This window comes from Neopsephotus bourkii, unplaced genomic scaffold (assembly GCF_033783945.1).
Source record: "Neopsephotus bourkii isolate Nb327-2 ecotype Australia unplaced genomic scaffold, CSIRO-AGI_Nbou_v1 NB_1630, whole genome shotgun sequence".
Classification (NCBI taxonomy): Eukaryota; Metazoa; Chordata; class Aves; order Psittaciformes; family Psittacidae; genus Neopsephotus; species Neopsephotus bourkii.
In genome coordinates, this window is record NW_026902105.1 from 3,301,290 (window position 1) to 3,321,142 (window position 19,853).

The following is a 19,853-nucleotide window of genomic DNA, read 5'->3' on the forward strand; positions in this document are numbered from 1 at the left end:
TAGTACTTGAGTAGCTCCTGTTCATTCCTTTATCTCTGTAGGTGGTATAAAGCTTTATTATCTTGATTTTATGGAGTGGAAATCAATGGATCAATGTCAGAACAAAGCTTAGCCTTCAGATCCCTTGTACTTTGAGCTCAGCACTCATTACTGTTACAGGAAGAACTGAAGATTCACATTTCGGTTAACCTTCATTATAATTGTTAGATTTCAGTTGGGCGGCGTCACTTGCCAGAATTTTGGTTGATTTTCTATTCGGGCACATAGCATTTAGATGAAGCAATAGATCTAATTTTTTCCTCCATTCAGTTCACTTCACTCTAACCCACAGGCTTGCTTCCCTGACATTCTTTGTCCTAGTCTTCTTCCTTTGGTCTGCTCTGGGTCTTGTGAGTTTTTTTCAAAATCAGAATCAATTCTCAAGCTGTAATATCCATTTGACTCTCCTCTATTAACACTGCTAGCATTTATTCATTGTTGTACATTGACTTCACGCCCCTTTTGCTATGTTTTAAGCTTTCCTAAATCTACTATTTTCAATTACTTATCTCTTCTGGCAGATTAAGTAACCAAACCGTTTTACAAGTCTGGTAACAGGGCCTGAAGTCTCCAGTGTGGAATATTTGCCTTTGTTATACAGTGTCTGAGAAAGAGCAATCCACACCAGTAGTTACCTCCTTTGCTTTCTAGTTCTCCTGATGGGTGCTTTTAAGCCAGGGGAAGAACTGCAGAGTCCTGACATCCACCATACCCAGTTTGCTGGTTACACAACAGTTCTGAAAGTGTTTGTTACTGGAATAGGCAGGTTTCACAGAACTGAGAAAGTACATGAATCTTGCAGAGTCAACTATTTTATTGTGCCTGTCATAAATGAGATAGCTCTCATTCCTCAATGTACCCAAGCTGTCAAGATGAGGTGAGTGGTCACTTTTGTCTTCTACTACACTGTGTACTGGTAACTCATAACCTATAGCTTGCAGTGAGGTGTTGTCTGGAATGCTTCCTTTTCTTGTTCTGGGCCACACAGAATTAAGTATGAAGGCAGCAACTGCTGGTGAGAGAACTGTGATATTGTCTGCAGTGTAATATTGGCTGAGGAACTTTCCTCATGGCTTGATAAAGGTTAGCACAAGGGTTGTAGCTGCATAAATTTTCATCCAAAGTTGTCTTTTACTAGTATTGCATTCACCTGTTTATTTAGTTCCTGTGACTGATTGCATGATGTTGCTTGCATCTGACAAAGTTTTTGGAAATAAGTGTAAAGGACACTTTAGTAAAAGTCTGTGAAGGGTCCTACTGAACTCCTTTCTAGGAACAGGCAAACTCCTACTGAATTCATCGTATGTGCAGGACCTGGAATTAAAATATTTCTTTAATTGTGCAATAAGTTTTTCATCTTTATGACATTCAGACACTCTTACACTTGGAAATGCATGAAAGAAAGGGAGTAGGGGATTTTTGTATTATCAGCCTTTGTTGCTTCTGACTTTACTAAAAGAAATAACAAATTGCTTGTTACACTTAGAAGGTTGTAAAAATAAACAAAAAGAGAAAATTATAAGACTGATCTTAAAAGACACACTCATATATGTAATATGGAAGCAATTTCTTGCATAAAATCTCATTTGAAAACAAGGGAAAAGATGCTGAATTTTGGCAGAGAAGGAGTTAAATTCTAGGGTTTTTTTTTGAGACGTGTAGTTTGCCAAAGTTGTTATTCCCAAAGCATATCATACTTGCCAGTTCTTTATTGGATTTGACAGAGGATGATCTAAAAAAAATAAGCAGGAGCAGCAATGTCACCAGAAAAAGTCATTAACTGCTTGTGTTGATTACAGTGTACAGCTATGAGCATAGCAATCCTGTGTTCGCAAAAACCTGTGACATCTCTTCATTTCCATAAATCAGTTTTAGAAATGGGAATTTCAAATCACAATCCATTATAAAACATGCAGTAATAAATGTTAATAGAATCATTATTTATATTTACAGTATTACAAATCAAGATTTCATTTTAAGCTAATTTTCTGTTGATAGATGCAGATAGTCCAGATTGCGTAATAGTAAGCAGCAGTAGAATACCGAGGTTAAAATTATTTATTACAGTATAATAAATAAAATATTACCACAGACTTCTTAAAATGCCAGATTCTGATAATACAATATTCTAATAATAATAACAACTTTATTATTACTTATTTTAGCTTATTCAAGTGTCCTGGTACAAAACAAAATTAGACAGCTTGTCATGACTCTTACTTCTGATGTCCACTGGAGATTAATTTTCAGGGTTTGTATTCCCTTTTTAAAGAAATAATTAATTTCCTTCAAAGAATGTGGTTTGACAAAAATAACATGTAACCAAACTCAAAACAATAGGTGTTTTTACATACACTAAATTGCCTTCTTCATCATGACTATTAAAGGAGACATCAATAATTAATGATCCAATTACTAGTTTACAGAGGGCTTTATTGCAGTGTCAAGGTGATGAAAAACCCTCTTGCACTGATTTTTTTGCTGCCACTGTAGCTTACTGAATCAGCAGATGCACTGCGTGTTTCTAGACTGCTTGAGCATGTGTACCACTGGGGACAGATGATACTTTGGATTTACTGCTGTGATTAAGGTCTCATTTCTTAAATCAAATAAAATTTACCAGTGAAGTAAGCCTGTGTTGTGTCTGGTGTAGTTTAGAAATCAGTTTTGAGCAGGTAGCAGGTTGAATTAGTTAAAAATTGCACTTGTTTAGTCAATCAGAAAGGTTGTTACCAGTATTCCACGTGTGAAATGTTAACCAGGTTTAAAGAAAAAAAACTGCTATGATTTGTATTGAAATGCTGTATTTCCTTGTTACAGATGGTTTAATCTTAATCTGGTGACATACCACGGTAGCTGTATTTCCCTCTTGATTCTTAGGTAGAATTTTAAAATTTGCTTATGGCTTTCTGCATAATGCAAACAGAGTTACAGACAAGAAAGTAACTCGTCTTCATTCCTGCTTGGTGGTTTGCTGTTCAAAACACCGAGTAGTTCAAATACGTAATACTGAAGGGTTTTGGTTTTTTTTTAATTTATTTCTTTTCTAAAATGTATTTCCTCATTAGTGATCAAGACTTTAGAGTGAATTTAGAGTTCTTTTCTGGAAGACCTGTGAGAGTTTGTCAGAAATTATTGGGAATACCAGTCTCAAAAATGTGGACTAGATCATTTTGCATTACTCCTTCCCTCCTACTGTCCTAAAAGGGCAACAGCTATGTCCAAGGGTAAAAGTGGAGAATACTTTTTCCTCCCAGACAAAACCTAATAACTGAACAGAAAAAGGCATTGGGGAACTGGAACTTAGATACTGGTTTGCTTATTTTATAACACTGTTTTACTTGAAAATTTTAAATATTCCTATTTTTAAATGATGTATTATTATTTTATTGCATTCTCTTATTATCCTATTGGATACACAGATGCATTTTATGTTTTGGTTATCACATACTGAAAATCATAAGAATATTTCTAAATACCACTTTTTGGTAGCAAGATGTCGGTGATCCTGACTGGAAGTAGTGGAGAGAAAGGAAACAGATGTGATCAGTGAAACATCTAGCTGATCCTCAGTAATGATATATAGCTGGCTATTGGACTGATGATGGAAATTGATTCCAGGAAGTATCTTTATGGTAGTAGTGTCTCTTTCACTAGTATTATCTCTGTGTGACTTTGGGGATAATAATGAAGAAAACTGTTATGAAGTATTATATTTCTATTTCTTTAAAACTAACCTAAGAAGACTTTCCTTTTCTTCCTGACATGTTCCCCATTTCAACTTTTCTTATGGTTGATTGTCCACCTGATGCAATTAATACAGTTTTGTGATGAGTACAACTGACATGCTGAGTTTGTGTTCTAGTTTGTGAATTTGACATCATGTCTCATAAAGAATGCATTCCCTTGCTGTTCATGGTCTCCTGTTGTCTTCATTTCATAAATTTGAGGCTTACTTAGTAATTAAGATGTACTGATTCAAAGTAGCTTAGGGTTTTTTTCTGTAATAATTAGTTTTGACATCAAAGCACTAAAGCTTGAAAGTAAGTACACAATATAGGGGGTTAGTTTTTCACTAAGAAATCACTAATAAGGATCTATACAGATGTATACATGTTAAGAAAATAAATACATAATATTTGCATTGGCTTCAGCTGTTCTAGTAGTCTTAAATGTACTATTTGAAGAAACCTTTGGTACAGACTCCTTGTCAGTAGATACCCATTTCTAAAAGAAGTTAAAATGTACCTGGTTAAACACTACCTCTCAAAGATAGAGAGCTTCTATGTCTGTCCAGAATTTCTAAATAGAAATAGGTTCACATTTAGTATTCAGTGCATGTGCTGTAAATCCCATACTCCTAAGAATTCCAGATGCCAAACGGCCTTGTTGGAGCTACTACGGCAGTCATTTTACCAAAATCTTAACTTTAGGATGTAAAAGAGTACATATCTGTGGAAAGCTGCATATAGGGTAAGCTGGCACACAGTGAACTGCATAAGTAAATGCATCTACTAATGCTAAATACGGTTTTCTTGAAACTACTTATTTTTCAGTTTAAGCAAGCCTCCTTCAGGGAATGTAGATAAAATGGTAATGAAAAGGAAAATCTAATGGAAATAGGTATTGCGAGCAAACAAGCCCCAAACCTGTTTCTTAAACACTGCAGCTGTTTCTCAGAATTCTCATAGTGCTGCAGTTATGAACTGAGCTCTCTTCTAGAGTGCTGTAAGTCTCATTTCCAACTGGCTTGTCGGGTTTCCCTGTTGATCTGCCGTTGGCAGCAAGGCAGTTGAGTTCCTGGACTATTTTCAAACTCTGAAGAAGGAATTTGTTGTTCATATGCAGATTGGTACCCAGTTGTGAAGCAGCTCCAACATATCATAGAACTATTGCATCTTGTATGGTTGTATGACAGAACTGTGCTTCCTTAGTAGTCACTTTCCAAAGTGACTTACTTTTTCTGAACCAGCAATTTGAGAAACATAGGATCATAACATAGGATCTTTTCTTGCCTTCCAGATACCAGTTAAATACTGTACATTATATCCAAGAGCTTGTTAACTTTCAGTAGACTAGACTGAGAAGATTAGGACAGGGACCTGCTGGAGAGAGTCCAGCGCAGGGCAACTAAGATGATTAAGGGGGTGGAGCATCTCCCTTATGAGGAAAGACTGAGGGAGCTGGGTCTCTATAGTTTGGAGGAGATTGAAGGGTGACCTTATTAGTGTATATAAATATATAAAGGGGGAGTGTCACGAGGATGGAGCCAGGCTCTTAGTGGCAAACAATGATAGTACAAGGGGTAATGGGTACAAACTGGAACACAAGAGGTTCTACTTAAACTTGAGAACAAACTTCTTCTCAGTGAGGGTGACAGAACACTGGAACAGGCTGCCCAGGGAGATTGTGGAGTCTCCTTCTCTGGAGACATTCAAAACCCACCCGGACACATTCCTGTGTAACCTTGTCTAGGTGTTCCTGCTCCGGCAGAGGGATTGGACTAGATGATCTTTTGAGGTCCCTTCCAATCTCTAGCATACTGTGATACTGTGATTCAGGACACCTGGTTAGGCTATCTACTTTTATCTTCTGGTGATATCATCACAGTGTTAGAAGAGACTGAGCTACTGAAACAAGGACCAGATATGGAATTCTTTAAATGTATTAATAGGTTTTATTCTCCCCTGCATAATTAATAGTGCTTTTTTTCCCTCTTGAAATGTGTCTCTCATTCAAGAGGAAGCAAGCTGATATTCCTTAATTCCAAGCCTGAGATGGTGAAGATCTTGCAATGAAGCTGTCAGTTGGAATACTAGGGATCATGTTAATGGCAGATAAGCAAAGAAAATGTGTGAGGTCAGCCCATAAACATGTGTATGGTCATTGTGGATGTGAATAGGAAAAAAAGAAAAAGGCATATTCTGTAAGAAAGGACTGGATTATTTAGAATGATCATAAAAAAAATAGTAAATTGCTTTGTTAATTTATACTGGGCATGATCCAGAAAAACTCTCTATCTTTCCTATGCCTTGCAAAGTGTGTTTTCCTTTGAATTCTACAGAAGGAGTTTATTTTTCCAGGCCTAGGCTCAAAACTTCCTATAGAGAGAAGAGGACAGAAGGAAGGAGAGGAAAAGTGAAAATGCCAGGAGATAGGGTCAAAAGTGTAATTTGGAATAAACTTCTTCCTAAGACAAAGTTTTAAAGATATTTGCACAAGAGAGAAATAGATATCATGCTTCATTAATTTCAGTTTTCACTGGTCTTAATAGAAAGAGAGTAGCAAGGAACATATGACAAAGGTGTGACAATCTGAGAAACTTGAATATTAATATCAACTGGCAGTGGTGGACCAGGTCCCCAGTATAAAATGTCTGGCTGTTTCCCATGACTTCTTAAAAGTACCAGCCCATTTTCTTGGTAATAGGCCAGAGTGTGAGTTTGTGTACTGGGTAACAAGATAGAGGCTATGGTGTGACTTATACAGTCACACTCCAGGTGTCATATGAGAGTCATGGATGTAACTGTATGAGATCATGTAGTATGTGCACTGTGTTGTGACTGGAAGCATCGCTTACAGTGGGAGTCTGGTGAGTGTTGACATCCATTAAGAAATTATGGTATTTCTTTTCTTCTTTTATTATTTTTTTTTGTTTAGCTCCAGTCTTTTGGTTTTTCTATGCAGTAGTTTTCTACAGGACGTTGACTGTTTATCATGCAAAGTTTTTGCCATATTGATACGCTTTCTTTCGATTTATTCCAAGGAAAGACATTTATTATATTTGGCTGGTAGGCAGCCTAGTTTTGTTTTAGAAAATGTAATTTTAAAGAATGCCATTCCTGTAATTAAAATCTTTCCAACAAAACATACTGAAGAGAATACTTCCAGTAAATATTCTTCTATCAACAGTGATGCTAATTTTCAGTTTCAGAAAAAGAGCCAGAGCAAAATAGTCATGCTGAAGCCCTTTCACCCTTTCTCTTTCTCTGCTCTTTCTATTAAGAGTAATATAATTTCTGTTGATCAGTGCTAATAATAGTTGAAAAAAAGGCTACATATTTTTTGAGGGTAGACCACAGTCTTGAAAGTTAATAACATCTTCCCCTAAATAGTATAACTTAAAAATCTCTTGATTTCTATTTTAATTCTTAATGATTGACCCCTGTAGACCAGAGAAGTTTCTTTGATGACAGTACCTCTAGTCAGTCAATGCCCACATGTTCTCTATGTCATCATTCTTGGCACATTTGTATGCACTGTAATGTGCCCCTCTCCTCCCCAGTTCATTCTCTCACCTGCTTTATGGGATGCAGCAGTCTGCTGTTCAGAATGTTCTTCCAACTGTGTAACTTCTTTTTTATGTTTTTCTTGACCATGAGAACTTTAAGTGCTTATGGATGTTCACCATTAACAAGGACAGTTATGCAAGATAACACAAAATCACTCTTAGACCCATATATAGTGGTCCTATAAATCTGTAGATCTGTATGTCAGGGCTGGGATTCCGTTTGACTAAATGTAGACACCCACAAACAACGCATCTACACCAAAGCTAATAATCTATATTTCTTTTACAGTCATTGTAGAAAAACAGGCAGTTCTTGAGTATAATTCATGACAACCTTAAAGTGGATGTATAAAATGTCAGATGAATGTAGCCAAGAGTAAGTGCTTTAGACATAGAAATCTATAACTATTGAGATGAAATCTGTGTGTCTCTACTTTTCAGGTAAAGGGCACTTTTCTACTTATTATAACATCTGCTAATTCTCAGCTCCAGATCTGTGAAGTCTCTGATGTACGTAGTGATTTTATCAGTGCTTGTGTCTGTCACTTTCCGGTGCAGAAGTGTGATTGCACTACTTAATCATAGAATAGTTAGGGTTGGAAAGGACCTCAAGATCATCTAGTTACAACCGTGCTGCCATGGGTAGGGACACCTCACACTAAAACATCTCACCCAAGGCTTTGTCCAAGCTGGCCTTGAACACCGCCGGGGATGGAGCATTCACAACTTCCTTGGGGAATCTTTGATTTCTCTTACGAAGTTCAGCATTGAATCTCACAAATGGGTCAAGGCCTGCTTTCTAGGAGATCTAACAAAAGATCGCCTAGATCTTTTGCATTTATTTGTCTGGTTGCTCCAAGACTTCCCAACCCTTAGCAGTAAGGTTGAGGCCTTTGAGTGGGGCTCTCAGCATAGACGCCACTAATCTACATTGTTAGGGCTAAGTGCAAACACCAGTTTGGTCTGCAGTTTCCTTATCACTAATGAAGTTTGATACATTTTTTCTCCTAGTTAGTGCATTTCTCTGTATTTCTTATATAAAAAGTAAAGACTGTACTCATATCCTTTATGTAAAGAACAGCTTTGCTTTTTGATTTTGTAGGACCAGATTCTTAAGACATGTTCCATGTTGAAAGCTGTGAAATCCAGAGGAATAAGTATTTCCAAATGAGATGTTGAAATGCATGGTAGGAAGTTTCAAAGCCTGTTATAAGACCTACAAGAAGCAGCTTCCTTTTGCCATCAGTGCTGAAACTGCTTTAGAGACTATCCTGAAAAATATTTCTGTGTTTTACTTGTTCCAGGCAAGTTTGCATTTGTCCCTGCACCAAATGCTAGCATGTCCCTGAAATGTTCAAAGCTGACAGCAGTTGCAAAAAGCAATTGTTTAAGCACTCATATAATCATTTCCAGGCAATTCTGTAGCTGTGTAGCTCCTCTTCAGAATCACCCGGTGTGTGGGGTGGATGGTCTAGATGGATAGTACTGCAAATACAGAAAATAACCTACTTAAATGAAGGTTCTTCAGTAGCTATACTCCACTTTCCACTGTTTACTGGGGGCAGTTAAGAGGAGGGAGGATCAAGTGGCATGGGATGTGCTCTGTTCACTATAGCCTTATGCTGAAAATTAGCTTGGAGGAGGAATATGCTCAGTTGCATGGCTAGTTAGTAATTCTGAATAACACATACCCACAAGCATTGGCTCCTGTAGTCAGTATGTAGTTTGTGTTCAGCATGCAGTAAGCAGTCAGACAGACTCCACAGCTTTGAGAATATATGACCTGTCCTTTTTGTCAGGGATATTTGTATTTGGGGAAAAAAATAGTTTTATTTGATTCAAAGCAAGATGATGTGTTCAATTTATTAAGGGAAGAACTTTCCAGTTTAAATAGGTCCTGTCTAGAAAGGGTGTGGGTCATCCATATATCCTATATGAAGGTTTTTGGCAGCTTAGAACATCCCAAATGCCTCTGAATATGTAGAACAGCAAATTCAATTGAGCATTTTATATCTAAACTGTTTGGAAGATTAATGGTTTTGGACTTGACTGGGAACTTGAGCAATATTCAAGAACAAGTAGACACATACTACGTAGGTTAGATTGAACTTTCTTAATGCCTTTTAAAAGATAATTAATATATTCCTATGTGGGAAAGCTGTTCTAAGAAGCAAAAAAAAATACATATTCAAACATTAAAATATGAGTGGAATGGAAACTGACTGCAATTCTTTTAAATATGTGCTGTTATTCAAGGTTCCTATTGCTACAAGAAGTTGCTATTGCTGTGGGTTACTGGGTGAAGAAGAAAAAAATTTTTCCTCTGCCTATTTGGTTTTGGCTAATGAAAATGAGCAAAACATACTTAATGTCAGTAAGCTTACAAACGTTTCAGTTTAACACCATTTATATAGAAAGGCTAGGTCACTGATGGGTTTTTTCTCCTAACCTGGTATGTCCATAGAGCTCACTGACATTAATAAGAGCAGACCTCACATATGTCTTGTCTTGTATCCAGCTGCACTCCTGAATTCACGGCATCTGAATGCTGTTATAATGACATTAGCTAAGATTTTACGTTGCTTATTAAAATATTAATTCCTTTTTCCATGAAAAATGACTTTGATATTATTGCTTACATAATTTATCAAGAGGTGACATTTTTTCCTGAGTCATTTCTTCTGCACAGTCTAAATGCACATATTCTCAGCAAAAAAAGCATATGCTATTTTGTAAGAGAAATACCTAGGAGACCAACAAGTGCATTCTCTGGTAGTCAGAACGAAAAGTGCAGTGATTTTATTACAGACTGATTATGTTTTAAAACTTTTTATTGTAGGGAAACAAAGAACTCTGTCTTCATAGAATCATAGAATAGTTAGGGTTGGAAAGGACCATAAGATCATCAAGTTCCCACCCCCTTGCCATGGGCAGAGACACCTCCCACTAAAACATGCCACCCAAGGCCCTGTCCAACCTGGCCTTGAACACCACCAGGGATGGAGCATTCACAACTTCCTTGGGCAACCCATTCCAGTGCCTCACCACCCTTACAGGAAAGAACTTCCTTATATCCAGTCTAAACTTCCCATGTTTAACTTGTTGCCCCTTGTCCTATCACTACAGTCTCTAATGAAGAGTCCCTCCCCAGCATCCTTATAGGCCCCCTTCAGATACTGGAAGGCTGCTATGAGGTCTCCATGCAGCCTTCTCTTCTCCAGGCTGAACAGCCCCAACTTTCTCATATGGGAGGTGCTCCAGTTCCCCGATCATCCTCATGGCCCTCCTCTAGACTTCTTCTAACAGTTCCATGTCCTTTTTATGTTGAGGACACCAGAACTGCACACAGTACTCCAGGTGAAGTCTCTCAAGAGCAGAGTAGAGGGGCAGGATCACCTCCTTCGACCTGCTGGTCACGTTCCTTTTGATGCAGCCCAGGATATGGTTGAATTCCTGGGCTGTGAGTACACACTGCCAGCTCATGTTCATTTTCTCATCGACCAGCACCCCCAAGTCCTTCTCCGCAGGGCTGCTCTGAATCTCTTCTCTGCCCAGCCTGTAGCTGTGACTGGGATTGCTCCGACCCAGGTATAGGACCTTGCACTTGGCATGGTTAAACTTCATAAGGTTGGCATCAGCCCCCCTCACAAGCGTGTCAAGGTCCCTCTGGATGGCATTCCTTCCCTCCAGCGTATCAACTGAACCACACAGCTTGGTGTCATCGGCAAACTTGCTGAAGGCGCGCTCAGTCCCACTGTCAGAGCGACAAAGCGACAAAGATGTTGAGCAAGACCGGTCCCAACACCGATCCCTGAGGGACACCACTTGTTACAGGTCTCCAGCTGGACATTGAACCATTGACCACAATTCTGCATGTGGCCATCCAGCCAGTTCTTTATCCACTGAGTGGTCCTTCATCAGATTGATGTCTGTCCAATTTAGAGACAAGGATGTCATGTGGGACAGTGTCGAATGCTTTGTCCAAGTCCAGGTAGATGACATCAACTGCTTAACCCCTGTCCATCCGTTCTGTAGCCCCATCATAGAAGGCCACCAAAGGGGTCAGGCAGGATTTCCCCTTAGTGAAGCCATGCTGGCTGTCACCAAGCACCTTGTTCTTTTTCACGTGCCTTAGCATGCCTTCCAGGAGAATCTGCTCCAAGATTTTGCCAGGCACAGAGGTGAGACTGATTGGTCTGCAGTTCTTCGGGTCATCCACTTTCCCCTTCTTGAAAATGGGGGTTATATTTCCCTTTTTCCAGTTGTCAGGAGCTTCACCTGACTGCCATGATTTTTCAAATATGATGGACAGTTGCTTAGCAGCTTCATTCGCCAGCTCCTTCAGGACCTGCGGATGGATTTCATCAGCTCCCATGGACTTGTGCACGTGCAGGTTCTTAAGATGGTCTCGAACCAGATCCTCTCCTGCAGTGGGCCCAAGGTCTTAATTCTCAGAGTCCCTGCGTCTGCCTTCCAAGACTTGGGTGGTGTGGTCAGAGTGTTTGCCAGTGAAGACTGAGACAAAGAAGTCATTAAGAACCTCAGCCTTCTCCAAATCTGTGGTAGCCAGTTCTCCTGATAGCTTCAGGAGAGGGCCCACGTTGTCCCTAGTCTGTCTTTTATTTGCTGTGTAATTATAGAATCCTTTGCTGTTATCTTTCACATGCCTAGCCAAGTTTAATTCTAACTGGGCGTTAGCTTTCCTAACCTGGTCCCTAGCTTCCTGGACAACATCCCTGTATTCTTCTCAGGCCGCTTGTCCTTGCTTCCACCTTTTATAAGCCTCTTTTTTCCTTCGAAGTTTCCTCAGGAGCTCCTTATCCATCCACGGAGGTCTCCTGGCCCTCCTGCTGCACTTCCTTCTATTTGGGACACAACACTCATGGGCTTGTAGCAGGTGATCCCTGAATATCAGCCAACAGCCTTGGGCCCCCCTGCCCTCTAGGGCTATATCCCATGGAACCTTACTAAGCAGGTTCCTGAAGAGGCCAAAGTCTGCTCTCTTGAAGTCCAGGGGAGTGAGCTTGCAAAAAGAATGGCAGACTGCCACGTGCAGCACCTCACTTGGATGTGTCTGTAGTCTTGGAATTTTGACTACCCTACCTTCTCCTACAACTGGACCTTGACCTTGTTTGGAGGTTCTAGCAGGGGAGCGCAGCTACAGTATACCTGTGACAGATGAACAGTACCGCCTGTATCGGGGAAGGTTGTACTCTTCTACCGGGCGCACAGCTTCAGGAGGGATGCACGTGGAGCGGTGAGGGAGGAGGGGGACACCTGCCTAGCTAGCCAGATCAGCCGAATCAACCCTGGCGGTCAGTGGGGTGACAGATGTTGCAGCCAGATTACCCTCACATCCAACATGCAACGTCTTAGATGCATTACTCTTAATTTTACAAGATTTCACAAATAATCTACCCAGTCAAGATTTTAATATTTATAGAACTTGTAGTGAAAAATTTGTGTACAGTAATTTTATCAGGTCATTTGTTGTATGTCAAAAAAGTGTGCGTTCTAAGCATTACACATCTCATAGAAATGTAATATGCTACAAGGCTTCCAAACAGTCATCCTGGCTATATTTTTACAAGTTTAAATATTTAATTAATAATATTTTTATTGCATTTTAATAACTTCTATAGTATTTAGGCCTGTTATTTAGATGACAATGCAGCATTAATGACAAAAATCTAGATGATCTACTAGGGCTTTATAATAGTTTCTATGTCAATTTGAAAGCTATAGCTACATATTTTAATGGAAAAAAGAACAGAGATAAGAACAAATCAGTCTTTGGATGGAGATGTTGCTTATTATCTTATAATTTTAATTGTATTTACTGTGAGACGCTGTTAGGTTAAAAAGAAAGTTGAATTTCTGCACCTTGACTGAAAAGGAGAGAGGAAAATAGTAAAGGAAGAAGTGGGAGTGCTTTGATAAGGCAAGAGGTTCAACTTTGCATGTGTTCCTTTATGCAGGTTTATGTTTAGGGCTTTCCATTTGATAAAAGTAACAGGTGCTGCAAAATAACAGGATCTTTTAGGATGTAAGTAGTTTCTATGTGCTAATGCCTCAGGTATGCTGGGATAAATGTGTCTAATCTTGGACACGTAGTGTGTGGGTGCACAATATAGTAATACATGGGTGAGAGGCCTCTTGGAAACCTTTCTAGTAAGCAGAAAACAGTTGCACCAGCAGATGAGCCTGGGTCCAATGCTTAAAGATTTAACACAGAAACTGGTCAAGAGATCCTTTTAGTCTCCAAAAGTACTGCTAAGGTGAAGAGTGAAAAAAGGAGTATATGACCTATTTGGTATTTCTAACTGTATAAAATCAATCCACTAGATTTACCTTCCATGAGTCTTAATGAGTCCTAAGTCCTTTCTGTGATAATTTTGGTATTTTCTTGGATATGTAAACAAATAGTTGAGGATGTGTCATAATAGTAATTTAAGGCAGTAGGATCCCTCATGAAAATCTGAAGGACTCTCTGATTCTACAAATAAGTCAGTCACTGAGACCTCCTTTATAAGCAGTGGAGGAGAAATAAGGTGTTTTGGGTGTGATGAAGTTATGATTTATTTCACGTGGACGTACACACCTAAAACAGGTCAAATAAACTGCACCTTAAAAAGTTCTGTTTCCCTTCACTGACTATAAAATGAGCAGAGACTGGTTAATTCAGATGTACAGATTTGTACTATAAATATCCAGATTTTGGGAAGAACAATTAGAGGTCTCTAGATTCAATTATTTCGGAGTTGGCTGTAAAACTTCTCTAACAGCATGTAAATAATACCTTCCTTACCCCCTTAAAGTAGAGAGAAATTGGGAGTTCTATTATAGGAAAATAGCATCATGGAATCATAGAATAGGTTGGAAGGGACCTCAAGGATCATCTCGTCCAACCTTTCTAGGCAAAGCATGACCTAGATTAGACGTCCTAGCACCCTATCCAGCCAAATCTTAACATTGTCCAGTGCTGTGGAATCCAAAGGCACTTCTGTGGGGAGATTATTCCAGTGGCTGATTGCTCATTGTGAAAAGTTTTCCTCGTGTGTCCAATTGAAATCTCCCCAGCAGTAACTTGTACTCATCACGCCTTATCTTTTCCATGTGACTCCTTGTAGAAATGGAGTCTCTGTCTTCTCTGTAGCCACCCTTGAAATACTGGAACAGGATGATACGGTCTTCTCTAAACTGTCTTTTCTCTAGGCTGTATAAACCCAGCTGTCTCAGCCTTTCTCTGTGCAGCAGGCTTCCCAGTGCTTTGATCATCTTTGTCACCCTTCTCTGGACATTCTCTAGCCCATCCACATCTATTTTGTATAGCGGGGACTAAAACTGAACACAGTACTCCAAGTGTGGCCTGACAAGCACTGGCTAGAGTGGAATGATAGTTTCTTTATCTCGGCCGGTGGTGCCCTTGTTGATGTAACCCAGCATTCTGTTGCATTTTTTTGCCACAGCAGCACACTGTTCACTGTTTTCCAGTAACCTATGCCAAACCAATAAACAAATAGCCAATGTATATTCTTTTCACTGCATAATGGGAAGTTTTAAAAAACTGTTAGAGCCCATCACTGCTCAGCATTTGCTCACATAAACACCTATAGGATGAACTTATATATGTGCAGCACAGCTGCAGTGTAAAGAAAGTCACTGTAAAGCTAATACAATTACTGTCTTTGAGGGTATGCCTATATACTGATATTATGGACACAAAAGTAGCAAGTGAACATTGGAGCAGTTTTTGGTGACTAGGTATATGCACATCTGCAGTGGGACTGTGTGTATACGGTCAGAACATCTCAGGCCTCATAACTTATTTTCCTATTTTTAAGAAGTTATTTTCAATGTAGACATACAGGTGAAAGCATAGTTTGATAGGAGTCCTTGCTTTCGACAAGCTCATACAAATATAATTGATATGGAGAAGGCATGAATAAGAATGCTGTCGAAGTCAGGATGGGTTTCCTAAAGTACCGGTAAAATGCTATGCTCATTGTGGAACAAGGAAATACAGCTATACTGCTGGCTTCCTTTTTGGTGGCTTCGTTTGGATTATGTGATAGTCATGGTCCTTGCCGAGAATTTTAAAACCTGAAAAAATGTCCAGTAATTTGCAGTGTTAGATTTGCCTAATGGTAGATATCTACATTTAAATGCAGTCCTTTCAATAAAAGTATACACTTGGAGATAGATAGGAATTAGTGTTGTTGAGAATGATCAGTTTTAACTGTTGTGCCTAAAAAGCCCATTTTATTTCAGTGCTTTGCCCCTAGAATTAGATACCAGATTATAGGGAACAAAATCACAAATTTTTTTTAGTCAAACTTTGGTTTTGAGTACAGCAGTTGACACAGATGCCACAGGAAGTAACTGCTAAGAAAAAAAAGAATGGGCTCATGTGCCTTTAGTTCATGAAATTAGAGCTGAGAACTCATCATTACTGTAATGAGATGAGTTTTCCTCAATTAAGATTCAATTTTAAATGTATTTTAAACCCAGGATTTTTATACCAGGCAATATGTAGACTATAAATCTTACTATCTTCTGGTTGTATATTTATGTAGTAAAGGTTAGATCTTCATGAGCTCACTGATTATTTCACTCAGTTCCCTGAAGCAGTGTGTTTGGAGGCAGAGATAGGACAGCACTGGAAATTCCTTGGCAGAAGTACCTCTTGCAAAATAATTCAATAATCGAATGCTTTCCTTTCTGAAAATTTTTAGGAATAGAACACAATTTGCTTTTTAATTTAATTTACTGTAAGTAATTTTACATGAACAATTAAAAATGGTGAAGCAGTGATGCTTTACACTGTACATAATTTCATGCACACATAGACACAAACATACCACCTTCCTCACTGGATTTTATATTCCATGTATTCTGCTGTTGAAGCCTTAACTTTTTCTGGGAAGCACTTTGTGAATCCTGCTAGAAGAGGTTCTGAATCAGATAGGATAATCAGAAGTCTTTACAATTTTACTGTATCTTTTTCTGTCCTTTCACCTTTCCTTTACTGCACTATCTTGTCTGTCTGATTCTCACAGGAGACATGGATTACAACTGGTTGGACCATACGTCTTGGCATAGCAGTGAGGCATCCCCAATGTCTTTGGTGAGACATGTGGAGCCTTACCATTTAGTTTCCTTTACATTTCACATTTCCTTTGTTTTATTTACACCTTTGCATGTTTTCTTTTTTGTATCCTTTTTTTTATCCCACACCTATAGGGGACAGTCAAAGGGGAAAAAGAAAAACTAGTGAGCAGGCAGTTTTGTCGGATTCTAACACCTTATCCGAGAGGCAAAAGAAAATGGTGTGCTTTGGTGGCCACTCTTTGGAAGAGGACTTGGAATGGTCTGAGCCTCAGATAAAAGACTCTGGGGTAGATACGTGTAGTAGCACAACTCTAAACGAGGAACATAGCCATAGCGAGAAGGTACTGAGATTATGCAGCCTGCATTTTAACCTGCTCATTTGGTCTTTGTTTGCTCTCTGTCACTCATTAAAATAGTGCATAAAAAGATAGGGTGTTTCTAGAGACACTATAGCATTTCTTAAGGTGCAGAAAAGAAAAACAAATGAAAAGTCTCTGCATGTTGCAGCTTTTACTGCTTGGCAGCCTAAGAAAAAAATTGAGAAGCATAAAGGAAGAACCTTTGTTCTTATGGCTGCATGATAGCATATCATGGTATTACCTTCAAGTATAAAGTAATTAAAAATAAGGATTCTACTGATTGGCTTATTTGATTTACTATGTTCAGACTCCTGGGGCTGAAATTAAATGAATAGTTTAAACCCCAGGTGAAAAAGGGAGAAAATTGGGTCTCTCTGCACAGAAAAGTTGTTTTTCTTTTTTCCCTTTCACTGTCATGGTTGTTCTTTTGTTTTGTTGCCATGCCATTTTTGTGCAGTATTGTGCAGAATTAAAGGCTTTGCCATCTGCTTTGGTATTTTTTTGTTTTGGCTTTCTGTTTGGTGGAGATTATGAGAAATCTTTTTAGAGTTATTAGTTGTAACGGGAGCAGATTTGTCTGTGCCTGCTAATTTTTGCATGAAATAGAGCATGAAATAGTATTTTGCTGTGAAAAAGTGCTATGATTACACAAAACAAAATTTAAAATTGTATTAGTTATGACAATATACAACTGTGCCCATGTATAGTAATGGAATAATAGCATTCACTGCAACTATGCTTTATATGTGAAGCAATTATTCCAAGAAAGAAGTGATACATTTAAATAGGGTAATGACTATAGCTGTTAAGGTATTCTGTAATTTTTAATATATAACTACTGAAAGAAAGTAAAAACCTAAAAATGTTTGTTTATCTTAGAGCTAACTGTCATGGCTGGAATAGTGGAAAAGGAAGAAATATATCAATTTTCTGTTTTGCGTTAAACCTTTTCAGGATTACACTAGTCCTCTACGGCTGTTTTTATCTGTATGAAGGTGTGATTTCCATTCAATATAGCTGTATATACCTGCGTAATCAAGATGCAAAGATAATTCTAGATATTTAGAAATTGGATTTAGTAAAATAGATAACGTTATAAACTATTAGACATGCACTGTGATGGACTATACATCCAAATACATCTTTTCCGGCACAGTTTTCTCTCGTTCTATTATTACAGTAAATGTTAGTGTAATCATAATACTTTCACGGAATTCATGAAATATATCAAGAAATTAAAAGTATTACTGAAATATTTTCTTTAAAATCCTATTCACTGTATTTTCTATTAACACCATATGATAGCATCCAGTAACTTGGCAACCGTCCAAAGATGGAGACCGTCTCATTGGTCGGATTTTGTTAAATAAACGGCTAAAAGATGGAAGTGTGCCTAGAGACTCGGGAGCAATGCTTGGATTAAAGGTTGGTAAACTAGCTACTTCTATAACCAAAATATTCTCATATTATGCAGGTTTTGCATACTGATATCTATAATATCTTACCATTCTCAAAATTACAAAATGGAGACATTTTATAATCAACTAAGAAGTAATTTTACAGGGTCCCTGAAAGGCTCAAAAATATGTAATTCTTCTGACTGGAAGATTAGACATGTTCCCACAGGTTTGCTGAGAATGTCTGCTCTGCAAGGAACTAATTGTATCCTTGCTGGGCAAGCCAAGCCCTGTCTGCTTTTTTCAGTATTGAGCATTGCACTAAGATACAACGTCTGTTACCCAAAAGAGGGGAGAAATGTGAAAAACACATTATCTCATTTGAGGATTTTGGGGACATCTGGAATCCCATGGCATTTCAGTCCATAGCAGAGTCTACTGGTGGAAGAGCCAAAAGCCAGAAAGTTCTCCTCCCTCCCCCTGATTGTTTCATTTGCTACATTTTAAATGCACAAGACTGAAAATGATTTAGTATTTATTGTACATTATCACAAAGTAATGTACTTTCATCTTTTTCATAATGTAGTACTCTCTGAATATTAAGAAGTTGTTTCTAGCTCCTATCTTGATCTCATTTTTGTATGATATTGTTTGCAGTTCCAGCAATACTAGTATGAGAATGAGAATGAATTATACACAGTAAAAGAAACAAGCATATATTTATTTTGAATCAACATCCTTGTTGTGAGAAATTATTAAGAAGTTTGATTAATTATCCATTCTCTATTCAGGATGACACTGACTTCACTGGGTACACAGATTCAGATACAGTCATCCACTGTAAATAGGGATTAAATAAAGGTAGTTACTTATAACAGAAAAGCATGCTTTGGAAATTTTTTTTATTTAATTGACAAATGATTTTATCTTGAAGTCAGTGAAGAAGCTACTTGAGCACTTTTGGAATGTGTGTAATTGCCCTAATGTCTGAAAATGCAAGAGAAGAGACTAATAGTTCCACTATAAAGTACTTTCTGTTTAAACTTCTATATCTAAGACTGTAAAATCTTCTCTTAAAAAGCTGAACTCTTCACTGATATTCATGAACTACTTTTTAATCTCAATAGACATCTGAAGAGAGTGATTTTCAGCCGTTATTCCTGACCTAAATTTTCAAATATTTGCATTATTAAAAGTAACCTAAGCTGGATTTAGTAATGCAAATTTTAAATTGCAATATCAAGGCTGTTAGGAAACTCCTAAGAATTTGAAGTGCATGCAGTTATAATGGATTTTGGTATGTGAATCTCCTGATTCTAAGATAAATATTAAGGTCAAACCTGTTGGAGTTTCCTGTAGAGGAATCTTCAGTATGACAAGTATTTTCATCTGAATTGCTAGCCAATGTGAATTTGATTAATTGAGGTGTTTGATGCTTGGTGTGAACATCATAAGTTTGGTTACATTAATACGTCTGTTTTCAGTTTAAAAGTATTGAAGTAAGTAGTCTCATACCCAACAGCTTACTTTTTTGGGGTGGTAATTTATAATAAAGTGAAGTACTGTACATATGTTTGGTAAGTCTAAAAGCTTTAGCATTCTAAATTTGCATTGTGTTTAAATTGCACAAGTAGCCAGAATAGATAGAAACATAAC

The 19,853-nt window shown here is 38.1% G+C and overlaps 1 protein-coding gene across 50 annotated transcripts in view; it reads left to right on the top strand.

The window, feature by feature from the left end:
- RIMS2 (regulating synaptic membrane exocytosis 2) overlaps nucleotides 1–19,853 on the top strand; it is a 448,541-nt gene that overhangs the window by 221,703 nt on the left and 206,985 nt on the right. For 35 of the 50 annotated variants that reach the window (XM_061373344.1, XM_061373350.1, XM_061373349.1 and 32 more), the window contains 2 exons: nucleotides 16,574–16,782; nucleotides 18,106–18,225. In XM_061373344.1, coding sequence (XP_061229328.1) covers nucleotides 16,574–16,782; nucleotides 18,106–18,225 — 329 coding nt within the window. Of the gene's footprint in view, nucleotides 1–16,389; nucleotides 16,458–16,573; nucleotides 16,783–18,105; nucleotides 18,226–19,853 lie in introns of all 50 variants that reach the window. The other 15 variants (XM_061373319.1, XM_061373320.1, XM_061373343.1 and 12 more) reach the window with 1 other exon arrangement.